Consider the following 21,887-nt stretch of genomic DNA (forward strand, 5'->3'; position numbering starts at 1 on the left):
ACAATCTCCTGGATGACCTCTAATTTACTGGTTCTAAATTCATCACATTGATCCTGGACCTGTATATAACTAGAACTAACACATGCACATTAGTGTTTTTCAAATGATGTCAGTGACCACTGTGTGATCGCTGCAGTCAGACAATTAACTGGACAACTGGAAAAGAATCCACCTCATTACTGATGTAGAGCTGGCATGGAAATATTTTAATGATGTTTTGATAAGAATGATAAATAAACATGTCTCCATCATTACATTCAGAGTAATCTACAGAAATAATGCTTAATTTTGTCCTTAGAGTTCTGCAGAAATCATTAAACCTTCTAAAATTTAAAAAAAGCCAAATCAGAGTACTAGCTCTGAAAAAACATTAAACATCTTAATGATCCTAAACAATTCTGGAAAATAATATCATCTTATTACAGGGATATAACCACCAAGATACCAGATTTGTTTTAAAAGATTGATGTACTTTACTGAAAAATGTTTGAATGTTTATATCAGATTTCAAACAGCTTAATGAACAGGAGGCTCTCTGTAACAACTCAAACTCAGTCTGTGCTTCAATCCTTCGGCTTTTCTCCTCTGAATGTCCTGGAGGTCCACAGGACCTTAAACCTGTTGGATCCCCATGAATCTGCAGGACCAAATCAACCTGGTCCTTATTTTCTTAAAATGGCTGCAGATTGTTTTTGTATTTTTAGTTTTAGCTTTTGAACACTGGGTTCCCTGAAATATGGAAATCTACCAATGTTCTCTCTTTGATGAAAAGAGGTGATGTTAATAACTACAGGCCCATATCTAAATACTGTGTTTAAGTTTACAAAAGCTTATTAATGAACAACCCTAAGAATTTTACAAATTAATTATTTCCCAACATCAGGATTCAGTAAACAACACAACACAATAACTGCTGCTGTTAAAGTGGTGAACGACATCATTAATGCAATGGACTGAAAAAAATACTGAGCTGCTCTTTGTCTTGGCTTGTCGGAGGCTTTTGACACAGTTGTCCTGCCATTTTAGTAAACAGACTAAACAATATTGGTGTAGCTGTAAATGCTGTGAGTTGGTTATCAAATTATTTGTCAGCTAGAACACAGTGTGTCCAAAGGTGTTCCCCAGGGCTCCATATTAGGACCACTGCTCTTCTATGTATATAGATAAAAATGCTGCATTACATTTTTATTCAGATGAAGTACAAATCTTGAATTTCTACAGTCTGCCTCTGATGTTGTTCAGTCCCATTTGACTCAAATTAAGTTGGTGTTAAATTCAGATAAATTCAAGCTCAAGTTATTCTCAAGTGGCAAAGACTTGTTATCTACACTTTCTAAGAACAAAACCAGTCAAGGGATTGAAAATAAAAAATAGTCACATCTTATAAATATCTAGGTATCATTATAGATCTGTCATGGTCGTGGGTCAGTGACCCAGATGCAGACCATGACAAGATCATAATTTGTCATTTAAAGCTCACATTGAAAGGCTGCTGAACTGAAATTTATACTAAGTTTTCTTTGAGGCATAAATGTTGTTTCTTCTCCAAATGAGTAAACATTTCATCCATGTAACTTTTTACCTTTAGTGGATTACAATGATCTGCTTTTATGAATGCACCTGGTCAATAGTTAAAGAGTTAAAGGATTGGATTGAATAAAGAGGTTGGACACTTTCCATTATTGTGTTTTATATTTTATTACTGGCCGTGGAGGTCATGTATGTCACTGTTCTCTGTATGCTGCTGCTAAATGTCCAACTCTGTATATCTGAAGATTTTCTCATTGGTTGATTTTTATCTATAAATCTCTGTTTGGGTTTGTTCTTTCTTATTTGTGTGTATATGTGTGTCCTTAGAGTCAGAACAGAATTGGGGGAAAAAGCTTTTGAATAAGTTGCCTCTGTCCTCTGTTGCCTCTGGAAAAATCTACAGAAGGAGTTTAAAGTCCATTTTAAAGAAGTGAGAGAATTTCTCCATTTGATCAGTGTGAATTTTGTTATTGTTGGTTTTATAATGACCTGTTATTTTATAAGATTCATGATTCATGTTTGTGTTGTGGTTTTTTTCTGACCGTTGTTATGATTTGCACTATATAAAGAAAACTGAGTTCACTGATCAATGACTGAGTCTGAAGGAGGTTTTCTGACTTCTGGAACAAACCTGGAAGTTTCTCTTCAGCTCTCTGTATCAGCTGTTTGTAACTCTCAACTCTTTCAGCTTCTGGAACAAGTTTGTGTGAGCCGCAGTCAAGGAGCCACCAGAGGACACCTGCTGACCATCGGCATTATGGGTAGTGTAGTAGGAGACACTCACCTGCCATCAAATAGTGCCGGAAATAAAATAAAAGACCTCCAGAAACCACAAGAAGAACAAGGAGAACCAGGAGAGCTGTGGCCCAAAGAGGAAACTGTTCTGTGGAAAATTACAAAAACAACATTACCTTTGAACTCTGACCTCAGTCCTGCACTGTACTGACCTCTGTCCTGCACTGTATCCTGGTTTTTATCTACATCTCTGACCTTTGACCTGCAGCACTACTTTCTGCTTCTGGATGTCTTTGTCCCTGTAGATGGTGCAGATGTATCCTCCACTGTCTCCATCTGTGGGGTAATTCAGGGTCAGACTGAGGTCTCCAGTTCTCAGCAGGTCTTCATTCATCTTTGTGCGATCACAGTAACGGTCGTCCTGGTGCTTAAGTCGGTCACTTCCATTTGAATACTCATGGACCATCATGATTTCTTGGTCAAATCTCATCCACTCCACTCTGGTGTCCTCCGGCAGGTCAGGTGTTGTGTTGCAGGGCAGGATGACAGAGTCTGATCCTTCAACGACCTCCACCTCCACCTGTTGGTCTGAGAGGACAGTAAACCAAAATATAAAAATTGCATCTGGAAAGTATTCCCAGTGCTTTACTTGTTCCACATTTTGTTATTCCAACATGGATTAGATTCATTTTCACCTCACACTTCTACACACACAATACCCGGGGATTCCCATGATGCGTTGAGTTTTTCATTTCCAGTCACCTTTCTCACTCACTATGTGTTAATAGACCTCTCTGCATTGAATCATACTTGTTGTTAATCTCTGTTTCTTCCACAGCATGTCTTTATCCTGTCTTCCTTCTCTCACCCCAACCGGTCGCAGCAGATGGCCCCTCCCCTCCCTGAGCCTGGTTCTGCCGGAGGTTTCTTCCTGTTAAAAGGGAGTTTTTCCTTCCCACTGTCGCCAAAGTGCTGGCTCATAGGGGGTCATATGATTGTTGGGTTTTCTCTGTATGTATTATTGTAGGGTCTACCTTACAATATAAAGCGCCTTGAGGCAACTGTTGTTGTGATTTGGCGCTATATAAATAAAATTGAATTGAATTGAACAATACCTCACAGTGACAGGCTACTGTTTAAATGATTGCAAATGTATTAAAAATAAAAAATGAGAATAACATGTAATCACTAACTTTGCTCAGTGCTTTATTGAAGCAACTTTGGCAGCAATTACAGCCTTCAGTCTTTCTCAGTATGATGCTGCACGTTTGGCACCTATTTTTAGGCATTTTCTTTATTCTTCTTTGCAGACCCTCTCAAACACCATCAGGATGGATGATTAGCGTCAGTGCAAAGGCATTGTCTGATCTCTCCAGACATGTTTGATTGGGTTCTTGTCTGGACTCTGGCTGGACCACTCAAGAACAAACACCACAAAGTGGTCGAGAAGCGCTCCTTTGTTATCTTGTCTCTATGTTCATTTTCCTGTTGGAAGATAAACCTTCACCCAGTCTAAGGTCCAGAGCACTGGAGGAGGTTGTAATTAAGGAGGTCTCTACACATTGGTGCATTCGGGAAAACTTTTAGTTCTTCCTCTGTAAAATGTCCCACAGCATGATGCTGCCACCACCAGTGGTGCCTGGTCTTCTTCAGACATGACACTTGGCATTCAGGTCAAAGAGTTCAATATTGATTTCATAAGCCCAGAGAATTCTTTCTCATGATCTGAGAGTCCTTCAGGGACTTTTTGGCAAACTCGATTCAATGCATACTGTCTCAGAGGTCTGCAGACAATTCCTTGGATTTCAAGGCTCGATTTGTGTTCTGACATGTACTGTCAACCATGGGACCTTACACAGACAGGTGTGTGCCTGTCCAAATCATGTCCAATCAACTGCATCTACCACAGGTGGACTCCAGTCAAGAAACATCTGACATATTATCAAAGGGAACAAGATTCAACTGAGCTCAACTTTTAGTGTCCCAGAAAAGGCTGTGAGTACTTCTGTACATCTGTTAATTTTAGCTTTCTTAAATACACCTGGACAAATTTTAAGCCAATGATTTTCCGTATTCATTATGGGGATTTTGTGCAGGTAGAATTTGGAGGTGAAAAACTGATTTCATCCATTTTGAAATAAGACTGTTACATAATAAAATGTGGATGAAATCAAGAGCTGAGAGTATTTTCCAGATGTTCTGTGACTAAAGAAGCAGATGCAGTCACACTGATTTTAATCATAGAATCGACCTGATCTGAGATCTGAGCATCTGAATGGGAAGGACAGCTACAGGCAGAAGATGGAGAACCAGCTTCAGCAAAACAACGCTGGTGAAGTCTGGAGAGGCCTCAGAACCATCTCGGGCCACAAACATCAGAACTCTCTGCCTGGGAGGGATGTGAGGTGGGCAAATGAACTTAATCATTTCTTCAACAGATTTGATTCATCCATGAGGCAGTCTCCAACATCGGCTGCAGACTCACCCACCCCCACTGCTGCTGCTCCACCTCTGACACCTCAGACACTTCACACCTTCTCTACTCACCCTGCTCACGCCTCCCCACCCCCAACAACAGCATCCAATACACACTCAACACAAGGCTCCAGCCTGTCTCTCTCAACCACCCAGGTTAGGAGGGAACTGAGGAGGATTAAAGCCAAGAAGGCAGCGGGTCCAGATGGCATCAGCTCGAGGGTTGTCAGGTCCTGCGCGGACCAACTGTGTGGGGTGATGGAGCACCTCTTCAACCTGAGCCTGAGGCTGGGAAGAGTCCCACAGCTCTGGAAAACCTCCTGTGTTGTACCAGTGCCAAAGACTTCACGGCCCAAGGACCTCAACAGCTACAGGCCGGTGACATCCCACCTGATGAAGACCCTGGAGCGGTTGGTCCTGGCTCAGCTTCGGCACCTGGTGAGCTCATTATTGGACCCACTTCAGTTTGCCTACCAGCCTGGCATTGGAGCGGATGATGCCGTCATTCACCTCCTACATCGTTCCCTCGCGCGCCTGGAGACCGCTGGGAGCACTGTGAGAATCATGTTCTTTGATTTCTCCAGTGCCTTCAACACTATTCTTCCCACGGTTCTGAAGGACAAGCTGGAGAATTCAGGAGTGGACCATCACCTCACTATCTGGATTCTGGACTACCTCACTGACCGACCACAGTATGTGAGGACTCAGGGCTGTGTGTCGGACAGGGTCGTCTGCAGTACAGGGGCCCCACAGGGAACGGTTCTGGCTCCGTTCCTCTTCACCATCTACACTGCAGACTTCTCCCACAACTCCACCCAGTGCTTCCTGCAGAAGTTCTCTGATGACTCTGCAATAGTCGGCCTCATCACTGATGGGGACGACAAGGAGTACAGAGGACTGACCCAAGACTTTGTGGACTGGTGCCAGCTGAACTACCTCCAGATCAACGCCAGTAAAACCAAGGAGCTGGTGGTAGACTTCCGCAGGCACAAACATCCTCCACTGCAACCACTGAACATCCAAGGTATGGACATTGAGGCTGTGGACAGCTACAGGTACCTTGGTGTTTATCTGAACAACAAACTGGACTGGACTCATAATTCAGACACCCTCTACAGGAAAGGCTGTACCTACTGCGGAGACTCAGGTCATTTGGAGTGGGGGGCCCACTCCTGAAGACCTTCTATGACTCTGTGGTGGCCTCAGCCATCTTTTATGGAGTGGTCTGCTGGGGTGGCAGCATTTCTGCTGGGGACAGGAAGAGACTGAACAGGCTGATCAGAAGGGCCAGCTCTGTTCTAGGATGCCCTCTGGACACAGTGGAGGTGGTGAGTGAAAAATAAATATCAGTAATAAAGTCATTAAAATCTCTATTCTGCATGAAGAATATCAGGATAGATTGTGAGCCAAAACTGTGCCAGGTGCTCACAGTACTACTGTTAGTAATCACACTCAAGTAACAGTCATGTTGTGTTATTGTCTGTCCCTATTAGGCTTGTGAACTGTTGGTTTTCCTGCACATGTAAGAATTTCTGGATCAAATCATCCAGAGTTAGTAGATACACCAAAAATTGTACCAATAAGATTCTATTTTCTTCTTCTTTGGTGTTCATTTTTTTGATGTTTCCAGAGTGGTTGCTTCTAGAGAACATTATTACTATTTTATCAGCTTTCAGTACTAGAAGGATCTTTTCTGTTACTCTTTAGTTTGACCTCTGACCTTTATAATCACAGGTGTTGGGTTTTGTACCTTTGACATGCAGCTGTATGTCTGTCAGTTTCAATTCATCTCTTTCATTTCTGATGGAGCAGGTGTAGTTGCCGCTATCAGTCAGTCTGGGGTTTCTCAGAGTGAGGCTGAAGTCTAAAATGTCCAGAGCATCAGGCCTCATTGATGTGCGCCCTCTGTAACGCTGGTGTTGCCCTTTCAGATCATCTGTTTCCTCTCGTCGTAGGTGGACAGATTTGGGGTTGAGATCATTGCGAGTCCACAGCACTGTGGGACTGTCCTCAGGTATAAAACCTGAGTACTCGCAAGGCAACAGGACAGATATTTCCCCCTCATACACCTCCACCACTGGAGCCAGGGCATGCTGGGAAACTGGAAGGAGACACAAGTATACACAACAAAAACATGTTTATGTATTTGCAGTGGATTTTTTCCTTGGGTTCATATAAAGTGGTTTCAGAAAGTGTATGTAACGTCACTCTCAGCCATGTTTTATGAAAAGTATTCAAACACGGATTCTTCCTATCCAACAAACACTGACTGAAAGGACGTCAAAGATGTTAACACATAACCTCACCATGCAACAACATCAAATGAGGCAGAAACACAGTCACACACAGAGAAAACAGTTCATTAGTAAATAAACATCTTAGTGTTACAACATAGAAAAGTGTCACCACTGACAATGTTACACACAACTGGCAACACAACCAGTTTTCATCTGTATCATTGGACACTTTTTTTTCTTCTTCTCTTTTGCCATAGTCATTAATCCTGTCAAACGTCACTACACTCTGGCAGGTTTGTGGTTCTATCAGGAAGAAACAGAGACGTCTGGAACACACAGATAGTTCATCTTAAACAGATATGAACTCAACTGTAACCCTGTGAGCGCCCTGCATGAAGTCCCAGAGGGAGTTATAAGGAATAAAGTCAAGTACAGTCAGTTTACATCCAGTAAACTCATGTTACAGACTTTATGTTGTCTAAAAGCACAAACAGCTGTGTCGTTGTGTTTGCATTCAAAGAGCGCTCTTACCGAGTACAAGGAGCAGGAGTGGCAGCAACATCTTCATCTCCAGTTAAAGTCCTGATAACAAATACACGCAGCAGCTGCTGCACTAAAGGTTTGGTCCTCTTACATTAGACAGAGAAAACCTGATAATTTCCTTTTGATCCTTCAAAATAAAATATTTTTTATAGCAAATGACGTTCACTATTAAACTCAGAGGAGAAACAACATGCAGTGAGGATGTGTGGTGCTGCTTGAGTCATGTGTCATATTTTGAAGACATAACTTTGTTTGTTTCTTCAGTTTTTATGTATTAAAGTAAAAAAAACAGTGCTGAACACAGAGTCATAAAAAGAATATATATGCATTGTGATTGAGCTAAAAGTAAATCATACTATATTGACAATGATTCAGAGTTTTAAAACAGAAAAATAAGTAATTATTTTGTAATAATTTGTCTATATTTTCAATCTCAGTATTTAAGTGACTCATCAGGAAGTTAGACCGTGACCGTTTGGATGTGGTGAAAAGAGGAAAAGAACATAACAGGAAAAGTGTTAGAAGTAAGAAGAGTGGGGTAAGAGTGAGAGGTGGAGGAAGGAGGGACAAGTCTGGACAACCGTATAAAAACACAGTGTCAGTATAGAACCTACTCATGTGTTAACCACACCTTACACCACAGGGCAGGGATCCTGCTGGAACACAGCTGGCTCCTTTAAATACAGAGGACTTACAGTGGTTTATAGTGGTGGTTACTCACCTCTGTATGGTCAGTCTGCTGACCTGTTTCTGTGTTTGCCTTCTTTGTCCTCTTTTGCTCCCAGGAGCCAGTTTTAGCCTGACTTACCTGCTGGGATTGTTGGACATAGAGACCGTGGATTTTCCCTTCTGAAAGACTTTTGAGTCCAGCCTGTAACTTCAGTTAAGACATTTTTTTTCTCAACCTAGACTCTGGTCATTTATAGATTTGATCATTCTTTAAACCTCAAACAGATTTTATTTTCATCTCATATTATTTTCTATGTTCTGTATCACTTTGAGTTTGTTTCCTTCTATTGTGAACATGACTGTGTTTGAGTCTTCAGATCAAGCTGTCCTTTGTTTCCTTTGTAAGGCACAGGTAAGCAGTAAGTGGCTGACTTAACCCAGAAGACGACGAAACCACTTATATCTGTTTTTATGAATTACATGATGATGTGTGTTAATGCAGGAGTAATCTTCCATAATTAAATGAAGAATTCATTTTGCCCTGATACCTTACTAATGCCTCATGGTGTGTATTTATCATTGATATGCATGCATTTTCTTTTGATAGCCTCCAAAGCATTGTGGGAGCTGAAGTTTCACAACTCTGAGCATGTTCATTTAATAAATGTAATTTGCCCAAAAACAAACAAACTGAGAAGAAACATGTAAATATGAAACCATGAATATAAGAATATAAGAATATAAATCTTTAGAAGTAGTTCAAATTAATCCGTTTCCTTGCAGTCAGTCAAACTAATCAATGACTGATGCACCCTAGTTTATTACTGATATCAAGTTTCACATAGATCAGTGGTTCTCAAACCTTTCACAGTGAGTACCACCTCATAAAATATATGGCTCTTGAAGTACCAGCCTTATGACCCACATTAAAGTACAGTAGTATAGGTCTATTTAACACCACATACAGTTTACATGAGACAATTTTATTTCTTATATGAATGTTATTTATTTTAACTGTCATAAACAGGATGTGACATAATGATAATAAAAACAACTGTACTGTCAAGCCATTGACCGTGGCTCAGGGGGTTGGGAAGCGTATTTGCAACCGGAAGGTCGCCGGTTCGATCCCCGGGCTCTCTGTCCTGGTCGTTGTGTCCTTGGGCAAGACACTTTACCCTACCGCCTACTGGTGATGGCCAGAGGGGCCGATGGCACGATATGGCAGCCTCGCCTCTGTCAGTCTGCCCCAGGGCAGCTGTGGCTACAACTGTAGCCTCCACCAGTGTGTGAATGTGAGAGTGAATGAATAGTGGCATTGTAAAGCGCTTTGGGTGCCTTGAAAAGCGCTATATGAAATCCAATCCATTATTATTTCCTCTCCGATGCAGAGCGGGCTGAGAAACTCCTCTCTTTCTCGGGCCTGGGTGATGGTACCGCTCTCGAGCTCGCAGAGAGCACGCTGTCCTTGTTAGGAATGGATGACGCTGGATTCCTCTTTACTCATGTCTTCCTCTGACAGTTATCGGCACCAGTGTGAGCTGGCTCATCAACTCCCTGCTGCTGGTCTCAAAGGATTATCGCTCTTCTGGCTACTAGGAGCTTCAGCATCCAGGTGATAGTTCCGACAGCATCTCCTGCACTCCCACCGATTCTCCTGGGGGACTCCGACTCATCGATGGTGGTTGGGATCACGGCACGGAGGCAGCGTGAAAAAGGGCTGTGTTTTTACCATCAGCATTTTGGCCAGCTTGCAGTTTTAAGGCCAAGGGAAACGAACCCACCAGCACTCTGTAGCAGCCACGACCGCTGGCAATAAGGAAAGGCTGGTCTTCATAGAGGACTCACGCTCGCGGAAACGTTTTCTGGTCGACTCCGGATCCCAGAGGAGCCTCGGGAACTCTCGTGTCATCTTTGCATACCTCCACAATGGTATATTATTTCATCTTAATTTTGGGGGGCGGGGGAATATTTCCCACGTACCACCACAGGGAGCCCAAGTACCACCACTGGTACGTGTACCACAGTTTGAGAATGACTGACATAGAGTTTATCTTCTTACACCAGCTGCTGTTCACAGTGAAGAAAGATGATGTCCAGCAGAGATGTGGAGAAGATGAGAAAGCTCCATCAAGGACACAGAAACTGTTAGCGTCCACTCGTCACCTCAGTCAGAGTCAGCACCAGGAAGTCCAAACTAACTTCATCTGTTCTCATGTCTTCATCTCAGTCCTTACTGTGCTCAGCTTTGTTCTAAAGAAAATACAACACGGCTTCATTTACAGCAGAAAAACTCATGATGAGTTTACAGGCTGACTTTAATGTGTTTCTACACATGCTTGTCCTCTGGTCATGTGATCATGTGGTTTGTAGGAACGCTCCTTTTCCTCAGAGGATCCACCTGTGCTTCCTCTCCTCTCTCCTCCACCTGTTACAGTGAGGGAACGTCCTCCATGATGGAGGAGCTGCTGGAAAGTGCTGAGAGTTTCCTCCAAAGTGAGACCTCTGTCACAGTTCAGAGGATCTACGGCAGCAGAGACCTTCGTGGACACTAAGGCTACGTTCACACTGCAGGTCTTAATGCTCAATTCCGATTTTTTGATCAAATCCGATTTTTTTGTCTGCTTGTTCACACTACAAATAAAATGCGACAGCAAAGGCGCTCTAATGTGAACGCTAAAAGCGGTCCGCATGCGCAAAAGAAGATGTCACACACAACGTGCTCTGTTTAGACCCAGAGCAAACAATATTGTTTGACTGATGGCCCTTAATATAAAGACTTCAGAATTTTTGCTTTAAGTTATTTTGTTATTTACATAATAATGTATATAACCTAATAATTATCCTTATTGCAGTTTTAGAGAGGAGCGGTGCTTCAAAGAATAGTTGCAGATTTCTGTCAGAATCTGCAGATTATACAGTACAAATAAAATGTTCACGTTGTCTTCCCAACAGTTTCACTAACATCTACACTGGATGGCCGGGAAGCGTTCACGATGTCTTCTCCGGCGCTGATAATTGGCGTCTGTCTTGTGTCAGTGACGTAAAAGACAGATTTAATGCGACATGACCGTTCAAACAGCAGTCGCTTTCTAAAACATCAGATATGTATTGGATTCAGTACCACATACGAAAGTGACCCAGATCGGATTTGAAAATATCGGATTTGTGCCGTTCACACTGTCATACCAAGATCGGATATGGGTCGCATAGGGTCAAAAAAATCAGATTTGATGCACTTTCGCCTGCAGTGTGAACGTAGCCTTAAAGTCTCAAACACACAACAACAACATCACACTGACTCCACTCTGACATCACTGATCAATAATCAAAGAACACACAGATCAAACTGATTGATCAGCCATCAGAGGAGTCGGATCAATCAGGGTTCGTACGCTTTTTTCAGGGTCAAATTCAAGCACTTTTTAAGCACTTTCAAGATCCGTTTTTAAGCTTTTCCAGTACCCCCCCGCACCGCCCGCCAAAAAAAAAAAAAAAAGAGAATGCATGTTTCAATTTGCATCACCTCAGTAAGACCATGTGAAAAGACACCTTAGCTCCCCTTTTGTTGGGACATAGAAAACGCACCACACAAAAAAATACTGCAAAAGGAACGGTCACCTTATATACTTAGTGTATAAACTCAAAATGCACATTTCACTTAAAAATTAAGATGTGCAAATGTGAACAAATCAACTTGTTAGAGATATTCTTCTCCTGTTGAAAAAAGAAAAACGAAAAATAAAGAAATAAGTCTAGATATTGATGCTTCTTTCCTGTGTGACAAAAAAATAGGAGACAGATGTTTGTTTGTTTTTTAAGTTATTTCCCAATAAAACTGTTTTATTGCTAACTACATTGCTGTCTGTATTATTCCTGAAGTCCTAAATGATCACCTTTAAAGTGTTTGTGCTAATAACATCAAGTCAGACAGGCATGGAGAACAGCACTGACTGTTTAAGTAGTTTAATGTGTAGGTGGCGATAAACACATTTTGAATGAAAGCCGGGGAACCTTGGTAGCACAGAAACAAGTGGCTATTCTTTGTGACCATATGGATCACTCATATTACCATTATTTCACCCAAAGGCACCAAATTAATACGCAAAAAAGCTGCAGCAATACACACAAATATAAACAGTACTTGGTGACAACTTTGCTTTTAGCTGTTAACCCTCTGGGGTCCAGGGTATAATTGGCCGTTTTTGACTACTTTTGATTTGGCCTCTATATTTCACCTTTAAAAACTGTTTATCTTGCCAATCTGTTATTATCTCATTTTGACATAATGTGTCAGCACAATTTATCTAAATTCAGACAAAATTTAAAATACAAGTAGAAAGTGATATTTTTGACTGTATAAACCACAAGCATGTTTAAGGAATCATTTTCATAACTTGAAATGCAAATAGAAATTGGACATTTTTAAAAAATATGAACAAGTTTTGCAAACAACAAAGTTATATAGTACTATTTACCTAAAAATGCAGCCAAGGCTCAGACGTTTTTTATATAACCATTCAAAACTATTTACAGAACAATCAGCTGTGCTGTTCGTCAAATAAGAAGGCACACAAATTATTTATGCAACTCCAAAAAATAGTTAGTGTCCACTATAACACAGATGAGAACAGCACAGGGATAAATCCTGCAGGTCTGACAGCAGGTGTGTCACTCAGCGTTTACACTGCAAACTGCCTTTGGTGGCTTTTTTGCAGCAACTGTAACGTTCACTAGTAGAACTGACACACAAAACAATTCGACTACACTACACACTAACTACACAAGACAACACACTGGGCGTTTCTCAATATGCGTACTTGTGCGTACTTGCGTTCTCGTGTACTCGTGATACGTCATCAGTCGGAGACCAAGTACTGTTCCAGTTCGAAGTACGCATCACGCCAAGAACGCGAAAAAGTCCCGGATGTGTTCTCGATCCGCCCATTTTATCGAGCATGCATCGGTGTAGACTTGGGACAGCTATATATCCCAGAATGCATTTCGTCCAAAACTCAACAGCGGACTCCCGGCACATCGTCCCCCCCCCTCCCCTCCCCGCCCGCTCGCGGTCTTCTCACTACTCAGGTTAAAGAAACTCCAGCAGCTGTCTATAGTATTGAGTGTCCACTAGAATAGAAATAAAAGCGTTCTAACATCTCACCTGCTTGTTTTTATTAAGGTATGTACACGTATGTACATGTACACTATTTTTATTAATAGAGGTTTCACTACTGAGGTTAAAAATGATATATAAGTCACTTAGATCACTTCTAAATGTTAATGTTTGGTTTATTTCAGTGTTTTATTTGTTCCTGAGTAAACCGGTTTGGCTGTGATTAAAGTTAAGCTTCATAACATGTTACTCACAGTTAAATTAGGAGGGGACGGCAGTAAAACTCCGGACCTGTGACATCATCACGCACGCTGGTACAAATCACGAGTCCGTGCTCGCGCATTTTGAGAATTGAGAGACGGCCCACGAGTCCGTGTCTCGCGTTCTTGGCGGTACGTGCTCTCGTGCCTTCTCGATGAGCACGTACTCACCGAGAACGCGAGTACGCATCTCGCATTTGGGCATTGATAAACGGCCATCAACTTGAGACTCCAAACACGATAAACGTCACAAATCTCTCACGTATCAAAACTCTCTCTCTCTTTATCGCTCTCTCTCTTCCCTCTCTTCCCAAACAACCAAATACCACATGTTGCCGTATCATTTTTTGATTGGTCGACATGGTACATTTTTCCACCAATAGGCAGTGTTGCCAACTTAGCGACTTTGTCGCTATATTTAGCGAGTTTTCAGACCCCTAGCGACTTACTTTTTTCTTAAAAAGTCGCGACGTGAAAGCGCCAGATCGCTTTTACTCTCTACAAGCAGCGGGTGCTGTAACACAGTCAGTTCTTTACTCTTTTACTCTTATGCTGTTTTGTGGATCACAAGGTTTAAAACTACTTATAAACACACACACACAAAGTAACTCCACCAGAGTGCCTATTTCGGATCACTTTTGCCGGTCCAAGCCCGGGTAAAGGAGCAGGGTTGGAATTGTGACATTAAAAAAAACAATAATTGCTAAAAGAAATTTAATTTGTAGTTCTAAATAAACTCTAAATGCATTTAGGACGTTTTTACTCACTTTATGTCTCTTCCACGATGTTATTTCTCTCTCCAACAACATAGGTTACAATTATATTAGCATGACCAATTATGCAAATTAGGTGATGACGCCATTTAGCGACTTCTAGCAACTTTTAGGACAACCAATAGCGATTTTCCTTACTGAGGAGTTGGCAACACTGCCAATAGGCAAGGAGTGTTTTTTTCTTTTTTCACTCACAAGCAAAGCGTTTGCTAGCGCTCTCCATAAAAAACGCCGTTTTTACCGTTTCTTCCAGGAGTAAACGCCACTGTTTTATTCAGAATATACCCCCCCCAAAAAACATCGGTTTTACGTGGCCTATCAACACAATTTAAAAACTGGTATATAGTTTGAAGTCCGCACGTCGACCCAAGTTGAAATGGAGACTCTGGGTCCGTCGACCCCAGAGGGTTAATCAGAAAGCCTTAAGTTAGCTAGTTATGTACCGGGCTAATGTTTAAAGCTTTCACTTGAGTAAATTAACTCATGTTACTGCTAAGTAATATTAGCTAAGTTCACAGCATATTCCGTAATAGCGCTGCCATACTGCATCACACTCAGTGCATTTCAATCATTTCTCCAGCGAGTTTGACAGCTAGCAAAATAATAATCATAATTTTTTTTTTTTAAAAATAGCATGTGTAACGTACGCGTACTGGAAAATTATTTACTAGGACTTACCTATCATGCGACCAGAGAGCGCAAACTCCGCCATTGTTGTTTTCCATCATTAAAAACATTAAAAGCATTAAAACAGCAACCTACAGGTATGTTAGCGCACTCATCCCCGACTGTCCGAGGGAGGGGCGGGTTATATTGAAACAGACGCAAGGCAGCCCAGGCGGGAAATTTTGCTTTTGCTTTTGCAACTCATTTTATTTCTCTATCTGATAAGAAAACAATTCAATCAGATAGCTATTTATTGTGAATGAAATACAGTTACATTTTCAAGCACTTTTAAGCACCACATCTGAAATTCAAGCACTTTCCAGGATTTCAAGCATACGAACCCTGCAATAATCAAAGAACACACAGATCAAACTGATTGATCAGCCATCAGAGGAGTCGGATCAATGGAGCTGCTTCTGTTCCTGATGTCCCCTGTTTGATCCTGGACCTGAACTCTCCCTGCAGAGGAGACACAAGACAGTCAGACACACACACACACACACACACACACACAGACACTAACCTTTGACTCTGAGCAGCACAGTTTTGTATCTCTGGATCTTCCCGTAGACTCTGCATCTGTATCTCCCACTGTCTCTCTCTGTGGGGTGTTTCAGGGTCAGACTGAGGTCTCCAGTTTTCAGCAGGTCTTCATTTATCTTCGTTCGGTCTCTGTAATCCTGGTCCTGTTCTTCAGGCTGGTCAGAGCTGTTCTCATACACGTAGACCTCCCTGTCATCACTGTCCCTCCACACCACTTTAGCATCTCCAGGCAGGCAAACTGTGGTTTTGCAGGGCAGCAGGACAGACTCCACCCCTGAATCCACCTCCACCTTGTAAACTGTGAGGACAACAAAGCACAACCTGATGACATCAGCAGCAGCTGTGATGGTCACATGACCTCCCTGTCCCCTCCTTGTCTTCTAGTCTCAGTCAGATTGTGTCTCAGTTTGTTCCTGATGTGTTCCTGACTCGTTCTTTGGTAACTAGTCTGCAGCGTCCTGTAAAGTGCTGCAGACATGTTGGATGAAGAGCAGAAGAACAGACAGGCTGAGCCTCCACAGTCGGCCATGTCTCACACACATCAGCACAGAAACCATGAAGATCTCATGTGTCTGCTCTGAACATCTGAAGCTCTCCACCACATGACTGAGCACAACTCAAGGAGGAACATTTACTGAAGCTGCTGCAACATTTACTGTCAGCACATGTTTCCATGTCAGCCTGCTGTTTACCACCACAGAAGAAGAACAGCTTGTCCACATGCAGCCTCTGTGTCAGATCAATGCAGTGAAGCACACACACTGTTTAGTAAAGTCATGTTGTGGAGCTGTTTCACTGATCAATGACTGAGTCTGAAGGAGGTTTTCTGACTGACAGGAACAAACCTGGAAGTTTCTCTTCAGCTCTCTGTATCAGCTGTTTGTAGCTCTCAACTCTTTCAGCTTCTGGAACAAGTTTGTGTGAGCCACAGTCAAGGAGCCACCAGAGGACACCTGCTAACCATCGGCATTATGGGTAGTGTAGTAGGAGACACTCACCTGACATGAAATAGTGCCGGAAATGAAATAAAAGAGCTCCAGAAACCACAAGAAGAACCAGGAGCACAAGGACAGCTTTCACCCAGGATGGAAATGGTTCTGTGGAGGAATATAAAATATAACAACATGAAAACTGAACTCTGACCTTAATCCTCTGCATTGACCTTTGGTCTTAATCTGCATGTCTGACCTTTGACCTGCAGCACTACTTTCTGTCTCAGGATGTCTTTGTCCCTGTAGATGGTGCAGATGTATCCTCCACTGTCTCTCTCTGTGGGGTATTTCAGGGTCAGACTGAGGTCTCCAGTTCTCAGCAGGTCTTTGTTCATCTTTGTGCGATCACAGTAACGGTCATCCTGGTTCTTAAGGTTGTCGCTTCTGTTTGAATACACATGGACCACTTGGTCAGCGTGAGTCCACTCAACTGTGGTGTCCTTGGGCAGCTCAGGTTTTGTTTTACAGGGCAGGATGATGAAGTCTGACGTTTTCCACATTGTCACCTCCTCTTGGTCATCTAGTATGAGTACAAGAACCACATTATCACCATAAAAGACAGTGCAGTATAATTGTGGTGGTAACTGGAGCACAATGAACATGTATATCCCTGACATCTGACTCTATCTTTTTACTGGTGAAGATATCTGAGTGAAAAAAATCCAACTACCATAATTGTCGGGCTATAAGCCGCTACTTTTTGCACAAACTTTGAACCCTGCGGCTTTTAGTCAGGTGCGGCTTTTCTATGTATTGTCCATGATTTTTGTCATATCGTAAGAGGATTTGTTTTTTTGTTCCGCTGTTGTACGGCACTACGTTGCCTGGTGGAAGGGCATGTGATCAGACACACAGTATCGGGGTTCAAGAGTGGTATGTTGGTCACATGTCCGTCCGCCAGGCAACATAGTGCCGTACGAAGTAGCGCGAAAAACAAACTTCAAAGTAGCACTACGCGTTCAGCGGGAGGTGTGGATGACGAGCGGCGATAAACTTGCGAAAAGCAAGTTATGCTGAACTCCACCGGTGGATTCTGACACTAAAAGCAAGTGTCCTGGACCTGACAACATCTGTGGACAGGTACTGAGAACTTGTGCTGATCAGCTGAGTGGGATTTTTCACCATATCTTCTCACTTTCTTTAGAGCTACAGACAGTACCTAAGATTTGGAAACATGCCGTCATTGTTCCAGTTGCTAAGGGCAGTTCTCCTAAGGTACTGAATGATTTTAGGCCTGTGGCTCTGACTTCTTTAGTGATGAAGTCATTTGAGAAGATAATTAAGAAGGAGATTTTAATGCATGTTGAACACCATCTTGACCCCTTCCAGTTTGCCTATAGAGCAGGGAGAGGTGTGGAGGATGCTGTTGTCACACTCCTGCATCTCTTGTATAAGCATCTTGAGGCCCCCACACCCATGCAAGATTATTATTTGCTGACTTTTCATCTGCATTTAATACAATTCAACCCTTCTTACTTGCTGACAGGCTTTACAATCATTTTAAACTTGACACTAGTCTGGTCGGCTGGGTGACAGACTTTCTGACTAATAGGTCACAATGCGTGAGGGTGAATCATGTATTTTCTGATGTGCTCTCCTCCTCTACTGGATCACCCCAGGGTTGTTGCCTCTCTCCCCTTCTGTTCATTCTGTACACAAATGAGTGTCGCAGCAATTTCTCGAACAGACATATCCTGAAGTTTGCTGACGACACAGTAATCGTCAGTCTTCTAGTGGGGGATGAGTCAGGCCATGGACAGGTTGTAGATGATTTTGTGAATTGGTGTGATGAGTCCTTCCTTTCACTTAATGTGTCAAAAACTAAAGACATGATTATTGATTTTAGGAAGTCTTTTTATAGCTCATCACCCACTATCATTAAAACTGCCGATATTGGGATAGTTGAGAGTTATAAATATCTGGGTGTGGTACTTGACCATAAACTGTGTTTTGAATCTCATGCTGATGCCACTACTAAAAAGTTCAACAAAGACTGTTCTTTTTAAGGAAAATGGGATCTTTTAATGTCTCATCTGAGATGTTGTCTTTGTTTTATAGAAGTTTTATTGAATCTGTGATGTCTTTTTGTATCGCTGCCTGGTTTGGTAACCTGACAGTGAAGAATAAGAATCGGTTGGGACTTCTGGTAAAAACCGCTAGCAAAATTTCAGGGCGCTGGCAAGATGGACTTTTGGCCATCTACAATAGAAATGTGCTTAGAAAGGCTCATTCTATTATTAATTGTGTGAACCATCCACTTCACAGCGAGTTTGAGTTGTTGCCTTCCGGCCGCCGTTTTAGGGTACCTCCGAGGAGGACAAAAAGACTCCAGGTCTCTTTAATCCCTACTGCATCTTGTCTCCTTAATGGCAAATAACTGTCCTTGAACCTTCTATCATTATTATTGTTATTATTATTTATAGTATTGTTCTGTTCATTTTTATCCTGCTGCTAAACTAATTTCCCCTTGTGGGACAATAAAGAAATTGAATTGAATTGAATTGAATTGAATTGAATTGGAACAGTGTGAAAACATCCACGATCACCAACGGATTTCGAAGGGCTGGACTGCTGCATGATGGAGAGGAGGACACCGCCACGGCCCTTCTGAGGGTGTTCGACTCTGACACTGACAACGAGGATTTCTTTGGTTTTGAAAGTGACAACAAAGGAAAGAAGCTGAGAGTGGATGACGTAGCCATCCTGAGCCTGTTCGTATCCGACACTGGAGAAGAGGACTTTGGTGGTTTTAGTGCGCAGGAAGAAGAGAAAGATGGTGGTGAATGACTGACTTTTCTTCTTGTTAAAGCCGTGTCACTGCACCTGGGCCTAAAAGGTAGTCCGAATCTATTTTTCTGGTGTGCTGTAGGTTATTGTTATGTACTACATTTGTTACTCATGTATGAAGCACAGTACATGTTTCGTACTTGTAATTACCGGTACTTGTACATATACCTAAAAAGTTATGCAAATATGTACCCCTAATTTGTTTTTCAAAATATTAATAAAAGGGATGTCTCCAAACAGCCATCTCTTTCCTGACAATTCCCTTTGTGCATATTCTCTTACATATGATAAGTCAACATTGAAACACCTGCGGCTTTTAGTCAGGTGCGGCTAATGTATGTACAAAACAGGATTTTCCCCTGATTTTAGCTTGTGCGGCTAATATTCAGGTGCGCTTTGTAATATTTACATAGCACCAGTCTTCTCTTGTTGAATTTCAGGGTAAAGAGTCTACAATATCTCAGAGAACTGACAATCTCCACTGAGCAGCACTGAAGCACTAAAAGGAGATCTTCAACAGAACCAGGCTGAAGGAGGGGGCAGCTGCTAACTGCAACTGGTTGGAGGGTGAGGGGGACAAAGAAGATAAAAAAGGGTGTAGGAGGGGCAAAACCCCAACCTATTGAAGAGTGACAGTACAATTTAACGGCATGCAGTGGTGTAATATAAATACATGGGGTGCGTTTGGGGATGAAAAGAAGGGAATGAAGAAGTGCTCAGTGCATCATCTATAGCAGCCAACTAAGGGATGGTGAAAGGTTGATGTCTGATCTTAAAAGCAGAGAGGTTCTCTCTCTTCTGAACTCAGACTGTGCCCTTTCTTTCTGTATGCCTTCATTAAACATTCACTTTTTCTTTCTCCAGCACAGCCAGTCCACCAGAGAAAAAAACCCCCTCCTTTCTATTTAGATTTTTAACACTAGAATTACTGAGCCTTTTTTCCCTGGTGCAAGTCCCTACTACTAGATTTACTGGCCTGCGCAGATTTGCGTAAATTCCCCCCGACCTTAACACCTCTTGGCACCCCGCTGAGATTTTCACAGGTCGTCAGCTCCATTGTTCTCCTGCTTTTGTTGTGCAAACACACCCTCCCCCAACCCCTAACCATGAGAGATTCAAGTTTTTCCTTCCCTGCAAGGCTGCTTTCCTTCCTTACCTGCCTGCATGCCTGTCCATAAACATATATACACAGAGTTGTACATATATTTATATATTTATATAGCCACACCTTATATAATATGCATAAAGTCTAGTTATACACACAGACACATCTATATCATATATACACACACACACACATATATATATATATATATATACATATATATATATATGTGTGTGTGTGTATATATGATATAGATGTGTCTGTGTGTATAACTATGTATGTGTGTGTATAACTATGTATATATATATATATATATATATAATATGTATATATGTATATATATATAAAATGTTTGTATAGTGCACTTTCTATACCTTGCTCTGTCCACTTTTTTTGCAATGACAATGCAGATTTTCCACTTGTGGGACAAATAAATGCAGATTTGCTGTGTGTGTGTGTGTGTGTGTGTGCGCAACATTGGCATTTGTTTACTCAGATCCAAGGCAGGCCAAACCTCTGTGTTACAACCTACATACAAAAGACAGACATTCACAATATATGGGTATACAAGTCTGTTTTATTTCAAAGTCTTTCAAACTTTGAAACGAACCAGTAGAGAACAGCATTTCTTGCAGCTGGCAACAACGGTCGTGCATTCAATATAGTTGTGACTTCCGCAAAAATGTGGTCAAAATCTCATGAGTAAGTTGAAGCATTTCTATCAGGCATTTCTGAAAGTTGTAACACAGAGGTTTGGCCTGCCTTGGATCTGAGCAACTCTGAGTGAGCAAATGCAAATGTGCCAGGCCTCAAGGACAATGGGTGGTTTGCACAACAAAAGCTGTAGGAGAAACAAGCTGACGACCTGTGAAAATCTCAGCAGGGGTGCTTAACACCTCGGGACTTGCACCAGAAAATAAAAAAGCCAGTAATTCTAGGGGGTATTGGGTTTAGGGAAGTTACGCAAATTTGCGCAGGATAGTAAATCTAGTGTTAAAAGTGTCTCTCATAGGAGCAAATACTAAATGCTATTTTCATTATGTCTGTGAAGGTTCTCAGTCATCCAGGTCATCATAGACTAAGGGGCTTGGAAAGAAAAGCGTTTGGACTTCTTTGAGTTGCTTGAAGACGTTTCACCTCTCATCCGAGAAGCTTCTTCAGTTCTAAGGGTCAATGGTGGAGAGTCCCAGATTTAAACCCAGGTTTCACAATGAGCTCACCTGAAACCCTGGCTGATTGTGACCCACACCCATTTTCACACCTTGGCTCATGTGATTAGGTAGAGGATCATCAGGGGTCCTTTTGTCCCTCTTTGGGGAAACTCCCACTGGGTTTAAATCTGGGACTCTCAGCCTTTTGACCTTAGAACTGAAGAAGCTCTCGGATGAGAGGTGAAACGTCTTCAGCAACTTAAAGAAGTCCAGACGCTTTTTTCCAAGCTTTAGACTTCCACCTC

General features: G+C 42.0%; 1 protein-coding gene across 4 annotated transcripts in view; it reads right to left on the reverse strand.

Moving 5' to 3' along the window:
* LOC116328660 overlaps window positions 1-21,887 on the reverse strand; it is a 209,680-nt gene that overhangs the window by 1,802 nt on the left and 185,991 nt on the right. For 2 of the 4 annotated variants that reach the window (XM_039608860.1, XM_039608859.1), the window contains exons 3-8: window positions 16,736-17,059; window positions 16,546-16,644; window positions 15,528-15,845; window positions 6,491-6,841; window positions 2,521-2,853; window positions 2,315-2,413 (exon numbers count right to left, since the gene is read on the reverse strand). In XM_039608860.1, the coding sequence (XP_039464794.1) occupies window positions 2,315-2,413; window positions 2,521-2,853; window positions 6,491-6,841; window positions 15,528-15,845; window positions 16,546-16,644; window positions 16,736-17,059 (1,524 nt within the window). The remainder of the gene's footprint in view (window positions 1-2,314; window positions 2,414-2,520; window positions 2,854-6,490; window positions 6,842-15,527; window positions 15,846-16,545; window positions 16,645-16,735; window positions 17,060-21,887) is intronic. The other 2 variants (XM_039608856.1, XM_039608858.1) reach the window with 2 other exon arrangements.

This window comes from Oreochromis aureus, linkage group 3 (genome assembly GCF_013358895.1).
Source record: "Oreochromis aureus strain Israel breed Guangdong linkage group 3, ZZ_aureus, whole genome shotgun sequence".
Classification (NCBI taxonomy): domain Eukaryota; kingdom Metazoa; phylum Chordata; class Actinopteri; order Cichliformes; family Cichlidae; genus Oreochromis; species Oreochromis aureus.